The 7,133-nt window shown below is 40.7% G+C and overlaps 1 protein-coding gene across 1 annotated transcript; it reads left to right on the plus strand.

Annotated features, from left to right (window-relative positions):
* The first annotated feature begins 1,027 nt into the window (after positions 1–1,027).
* On the plus strand, positions 1,028–5,110 carry LOC140763428 (transketolase, chloroplastic-like). Its single transcript, XM_073101619.1, has 7 exons — positions 1,028–1,535; positions 2,543–2,633; positions 2,765–2,870; positions 2,971–3,253; positions 3,335–3,483; positions 3,561–3,714; positions 3,827–5,110. Exons 1-7 carry the CDS (start codon positions 1,056–1,058, stop codon positions 4,781–4,783), a joined length of 2,220 nt encoding a protein of 739 aa, XP_072957720.1. The 5' UTR covers positions 1,028–1,055; the 3' UTR covers positions 4,784–5,110.
* The last annotated feature ends 2,023 nt before the right edge of the window (positions 5,111–7,133 follow it).

The raw sequence follows: 7,133 nt of genomic DNA on the forward strand, positions 1-7,133 counted from the left end.
TTGAACACCTTAATGAAGGCTACTTATGGGTATTCGAATGTCTTTGGATATGGTTCTAGCACTTCAACGAAGGCTGCTCCCGTCTGATGGTGTCCAAACATCATTAGATGCAGTTTGAGCACTTCGACAAAGGCTGATTTTAGGTTCAAGCATTCGAATGTCATTGTCTTGGTGTTCAAACACACCTCAACGAAGACCATTCTTAGATAGAGGCATTTGAATGTCATTAATTTGGTGTTGAAACACTTCGATGAAGGCTGAACATCATTGACTTGGTGTTCAAAACACCTCGACAAAAAGCTGTTATTGGATTGGAGCATTTGAATCATGTTGATCGGGCATTCGAACGCTTCGATAAGTCATGTTCAGTAATTTGAATATTATTGGTGGGGCATTCAACCACCTGAGCTCTTGATCAAATCATATTAATTAATCTTCTCTCACCAGCTATCTATTTAAAGTATACGTTACATTCTCTTTTCGAATGAGTATAAAAATAGAAAAATATAAGAAAAATAATTACATTTACTATTGAAGGTCATAGTTATTTGGTCCCGGCATTATAATTATTTATAACTGAAATGAGTAAAGCTCAAAAAAAAAAATTTGAAATAGGTAGTAAGACAAATAATAATTATAATAATTAGTTTATGGTGCAAATCTCCCCGTATTCAAACCATGAAAAGCCGAGTTTTTTTTCCAAATTTTCCAAATATAAATCTTAGCTCTTTGTAACATCCAAAAGATGGTCAAAGTTATCAATTAATTTTAAACTAAAAACCTGGCCTAAGCTAACCACCAATAGCCATCCTAAAGCTTGCCAATAACTTCCCAAACAATAAACCCATTCCCTTCCCCAAACTACATTCCCACGGAAGATACCTAACAACACGTGGAAAGATTTCCTACTGCTTCGAACGGTTCTGATCCTCTCTCCCTTCCCATCCAACGGCTAATATTCAATACGTCTTTCAATTTCCCTTTTTAGCCCGTCGAGTCACCTCCTATTTATATACTTCCACACTATAGAGAGAGAGGTCGATAGAAACATAGCAATGGCGATGTCGTCCTCGTCGATGACGGCTTCCAAGGCCATGATAGCCCGACCAATCTCCGATCTAACCCGGTTTAATCCGGTCAGACCGAACCGGCTCGCCCTCCCGGCTCGCTCCCTTTCGGGCTGTGGCGCCGCCAGCGTGACATATCGGCCACGGAGGGCCACCTCCGCGAGATCAGAGGCTGCGGTGGGTTCGGAGGAGAAGAAGAGCTCGGCGCCGGTTACGACAGATTTGGTGGAGAAGTCAGTGAACACGATCCGGTTCCTAGCCATCGACGCCGTGGAGAAGGCCAACTCTGGCCACCCGGGTCTCCCCATGGGTTGCGCTCCGATGGGCCACATACTCTACGATGAGGTCATGCGATTTAATCCGAAGAACCCGTATTGGTTTAATAGAGATCGGTTTGTTCTCTCGGCGGGACATGGGTGCATGCTCCAGTATGCCCTGCTCCACCTCGCCGGATATGATAGCGTAACGGTACGCCACTCTTGATCAATTTTATCTTTTTTTCTTGATATTATATATGGGTTTGATTTGAATTTGTGGATTTGGTAGGAAAAAGATTGCAACTTGGTGTTGATAGTTGCTTGTTAGATATTGAGAAGAGTGGTGGGGTTTACTCTTCGATAGAAGATGCTTTGATTGTTTAATTGGAATCCTAAGTGTTAGATTGTAATATGTAAAATGGTTTGCAAAGTTGGATTAAATGCCAAGGTGGTAACATGATGATTTCATCCTTTTTTATGTTTGTAATTGGATAGTGTCTTAGATAAGAATTGGTTTGACGATTTTAAAGCCATAGGAGTAGAGCAATCTGGTATTCTTCTATGAAAATATTTTTTTCTTTATACTAAAAATTGTAGCATAGATTAATTTGTTAGACAAATAGATACTTTTCTTTTTCTGATGTATGAGAGACAGATCTACTTTTATTGTTGCTGCTAATGCCCAACATCAGCCAATCACACTCGGCCGTGCATTTCCAATCTTGTGTAATTTGCTATTTCAGCCCTTTGTCTCTGTCTTTTCAAGTCAAGAATTCTTCAGTTCGATTCACCATAAAAGAAAGAAGAAAGAATAAAAGCCACTAGTCCGCTCCTTGGATTGGTTCTCGCGAATCACTCCTTCATGCTTTCAGTGGCTTAAGAGTGCCTTCATAGTAAATAATTGATGGAATCTGTACTCTAGACCTCCACTTGGCCCCTGCCATTTTAACATAGCCTTCACTAACATAGGCATTTTGAAGGGAGGGGACCTTGTTTCAGAATTTTCTGGTTCCAATACTGAGTATTAGGGATTTCTAGTTGCATTTGATTTCTTTTTCAGAATACGGACATAGATACAGTAATGGAAAAACAAATTTGGAGATATACCATATATTGAGCTGCATATGCTAACCTACCGCAACACATCAGAACTTAGTATGGAAATAATCTGTTTATTTATTTTCTTTAGTTATTGATGAGTGATATTTAATCTTTCAGGAAGAGGATCTGAAAGCTTTTCGGCAGTGGGGGAGTAAGACTCCTGGTCATCCTGAGAATTTTGAGACACCCGGAGTTGAAGTGACCAGTGGTTTGCATCTTAAACTAAGCATGGTCTAATTGTTCTTTGTTTAGCAGAATGTGGATAGTTTTGCAAAACTGTCACCTAATTTCTCCTCTTCTCATCTGTATAGTTGAGACTTAATTTACTTTATTGTATAGGTCCTCTGGGTCAGGGTATTGCAAATGCGGTTGGACTTGCACTTGCTGAGAAACACTTGGCTGCTCGTTTCAATAAGCCTGATATGGAGATTGTTGACCACTACACGTAATAGACATCTTCCCGACTCATCTCAATCTTGTTTGACTATCTTCATAATCACTTAGAATTGTATGATGTGAATTTTTGGTGCATGCTTGGGCTTTAGGTATGTTATACTTGGAGATGGCTGCCAAATGGAGGGCATTTCAAATGAAGCTTGTTCTCTTGCTGGCCACTGGGGTCTAGGAAAATTGATTGCTTTCTATGATGACAATAGCATTTCTATTGATGGAGACACTGACATTGCATTTACAGAAGATGTGAGTGCCCGATTTGAGGCTCTTGGTTGGCACACTATCTGGGTAAAGAATGGTAACACAGGTTATGATGAGATCCGTGCTGCTATTAAGGAAGCAAAGGCTGTCAAAGACAAACCGACATTGATTAAGGTCATTATTATTTTAATTTTCTCATGTTAAATGAATCTGTGTTTTGGCCTTGACTCATGTTGTGAGGGATGATTTGTACAGGTCACTACTACTATTGGGTATGGATCACCTAACAAGTCAAACTCATATAGCGTACATGGGAGTGCATTAGGTACGAAGGAAGTTGATGCAACTAGGCAGAACCTTGGTTGGCCTTATGATCCCTTCCATGTTCCTGATGATGTGAAGAGGTATGTGACCTCGGAAATTTTGTTCATGGATGAAAATTTTCATCTGATAACCTACTAATTTTATTAATCCATCTCAGGCACTGGAGTCAGCATGTTCCCCAAGGTGCTTCTCTTGAGGCTGAATGGAAAGCCAAATTCGCAGAGTATGAAACCAAGTATAAGCAGGAGGCTGCTGAACTGAAGGGCATCATAGAAGGAGAACTGCCTGCTGGATGGGAGAAGGCTCTTCCGGTGAGCATTGCTTATACTTTTATATACTTTTGATCTTTCCATGTGGTCAAGAATAGTGAGAGTATCATAATATGTATCTCTAAGTTCTGTTACTTTGTTGTTTGATTTGCAGACATATACCCCTGAAAGTCCTGCTGATGCTACCAGAAATTTATCTCAACAGTGCTTGAATGCACTCACTAAAGTACTTCCCGGACTTCTTGGAGGCAGCGCTGATCTTGCATCCTCAAATATGACATTGCTGAAAATGTTTGGTGACTTCCAAAAGGACACACCTGAGGAGAGGAACATCCGTTTTGGTGTTAGAGAGCACGGAATGGGTGCCATATGCAATGGTATTGCACTTCATAGCCCCGGCCTCATCCCCTACTGCGCAACCTTCTTTGTATTCACAGACTACATGAGAGCTGCCATGAGGATATCAGCATTGTGTGAGGCTGGAGTAATCTACGTGATGACCCATGACTCCATTGGTCTCGGAGAAGATGGACCCACCCATCAGCCTATTGAACATCTTATTAGTTTCCGAGCCATGCCCAACATCCTAATGCTCCGGCCTGCAGATGGTAATGAGACTGCTGGTGCTTACAAGGTTGCAGTCCTTAATGGGAACAGGCCGTCGGTCCTTGCCCTCTCTCGTCAGAAGCTCCCTCAGCTTCCTGGAACATCTGTTGAAGGGGTTGAGAAGGGAGGCTATGTTATCTCCGACAACTCTTCTGGGAACATGCCGGATCTCATTCTTATAAGCACCGGTTCTGAACTTGAAATTGCTGCAAAGGCAGCAGATCAGCTGAGGAAGGAGGGGAAGATGGTTCGGGTTGTGTCACTTGTTTCATGGGAATTGTTTGACGATCAACCGGAGGAATACAAGGAGAGTGTCCTTCCCAGTGCAGTCACTTCGAGGATTAGCATCGAGGCAGGATCAACACTTGGGTGGCAAAAGTTCGTCGGAAGCAAAGGGAAAGCTATCGGTATTGACCAATTCGGTGCGAGTGCTCCTGCTGGAAGAATATACAAGGAGTTTGGTCTGACAGTCGAGAATGTCATTGCAGAAGCTAAGGCACTATAAGATTTTCTCTTGTCTTACGTTCATCTCTTGGCCAAAAGGAGAATAATATGGACTCTGATAAGGAGGAGAGTAAATTAAGGCATTAGACTTTTATTAAATATATATATATATATATATATATATATATTCTTTTCATTTTGCTCTTAGCATGCACGAGATTGTACTCCATTTTGGTTTAGGGGATCTAATAAGCAATTGCAATGAAGACTGGCTTTGTTCTTCTATCTGCTTTCAACACTATGTATACCTGCCATTGAATGTGAACTATGTAGCCATATCAGATTATATTCTGTTTGCTTAAAATTTGTTTGATGCTTATTTTGTTTATTAGTATTTTTGAATACTCAGTTTGGACATCTAGCTGAAGCCTTCGTGAGCCACAACACGGATATTCAACTTTTTTTAAAGGCATATACAACTTTAGACATTTCACAGCATAATGAGAAGATAAATGTTGAATAGCCCGGTAGAGATAAACTAATCAAATATCTTATTTTCTAGTCTTGACGACAACTTTCAGTTGTAAACTTAGGCATCTAATAACTTGCGATGGTCCTCACTTCTAGTAATTTCAGAAAGAAAAGAGAAAGGTTAATGGATGAACATGAGAATTTTGTCATCGACCCTAATGATGCAGTTAGGAAAATTGGGCAGAATTTCCGATTGTTTGCGATATATGACCCATATATGTGTAATTTGATGTTTCTGCTATTTGAAATTTCTTCTCAAATCTGTGATCTCAAGTAATGATATTTGTCTACGTCGACAACAGATTTCTTCTCAAAAAACTTAAAGAAAAAACTAAGTGAAATTTCTACCCTTTGATTTCAAAGCTTTTAAAAAAGACACTCTTTAGTCTTTACCTTTAGATAATCGATTTGCTGTTAACTACAATGACTTTGTATATATATTGTAATCCATATGCATCTAATAATTTGCCATAGGCCTTCCTTCTTGGTGTCGGCCCTAGCTCTCTACTAGGGTTAGGTCGCCTCCTCTCCCTCTTGACCGAGGGGCTTCTCGGTGACCGATTTTCCCTCCTCACCCCTCCCTTAGCCATGCGCTAGGGGAGGGGAGAGGCTCTTCTCCCTAAAGTTCTCTCCATCTCCCTCTTTTATCCTCTTTTCCTTCTCTCCTTGTTGAGCTTGGAGTTCACCGGCTCGATGGTGGTACCAAGCCATCTAGGCCAAGATCGTCACCTCCTTCTTCTCCAACACTGCTCCCCTTCAGCTCTGATCTTGATGACATCTCTCTCTACCCTTCCTTCCCCCTACCCCCCTTCTGACTAGATCTCGCTCAATCCTCTCTTCACCCCCTTCCCCGTCGGAACCCCGTCCTCTTGGTGATGCAACCTCCAGCCCAGTCGCCCTCCCTCCAATCACTACTTCTAGTAGCTTTTGGACTGTCCAACCATCATTTCCTTCGGCTTCCCACTCTATCGTTGCTTTTTTTCCCCCATGCCACGATGGTTGCTAGTTTCTTTAATTTGCTAGAGCTTGAGGCCGTGACCTTTACCAACCTCCCTCTATCGCCACCGGCCTCCCCTCCGCCCCATCGCTTGCTGGGCCTCCTTTGCCCTGGTTGTTGTTAGGTGTTGGATCAGCCATGGCTGTGGGCAAGTGATTGCCTTGCCGTATATGCTAGCTTAGTTTGCTTTTGTGGAGTTGGTGTAGTATCATGATCTCTCAATAGTTTGGTAGATTCTACGGTGATTTTTTTTGGAAGGTTTAGTTAGGTCTGTCGGTCTCTATGTGTGTTGGGTCTATTTTACAATGCTAGCCCTTTGATGATAAGCGCTCTAAGTTTAAGTCTCCTGCATTTGTTTCTTCTCTGTAGGGCTGCCTCAGTAGGCCAAGAGGGAGGCTTGTTCAAAGGTCGATGCCTTATCCCCTTCGTTTGTTTATTTTCACAAGTATTTGTTCAGTTATATATTGATACACAAGGTTAATTGTTGGTCAACCAATTATTCAACCAAGAGTGGTGCTTGTTATAGGATTTTATCCTATCTCTGATTTTTCATTTGTATCATATTGTAAATGTTTCATGAAGCTTAATAAATTATCTATCTATAGACATTTTTAAAAATAAAATAAAAAATGCCAGTCTTTATTTCAAACTATCAAAATGTTCATTCACAAACATTTTATGAATGAGCATGAGAAAAATTCTCATGATCCACAATCAATTAGTCGTAAATAATCTATGAACATGATGTTTTTTTTCTAAAAAAACAATCCATAGATTAATTCATTCAAGCAAAGCTAGGTTATATTAAAAGTTTACAGATAGATTAATCCAATCCTTACAAACTCAGTTTAAAACTATAAAATTTGCTAGACTATTGACTGTA

This window comes from Typha angustifolia, chromosome 7 (assembly GCF_048772165.1).
Source record: "Typha angustifolia cultivar Huaian chromosome 7, ASM4877216v1, whole genome shotgun sequence".
NCBI classification, from domain to species: domain Eukaryota; kingdom Viridiplantae; phylum Streptophyta; class Magnoliopsida; order Poales; family Typhaceae; genus Typha; species Typha angustifolia.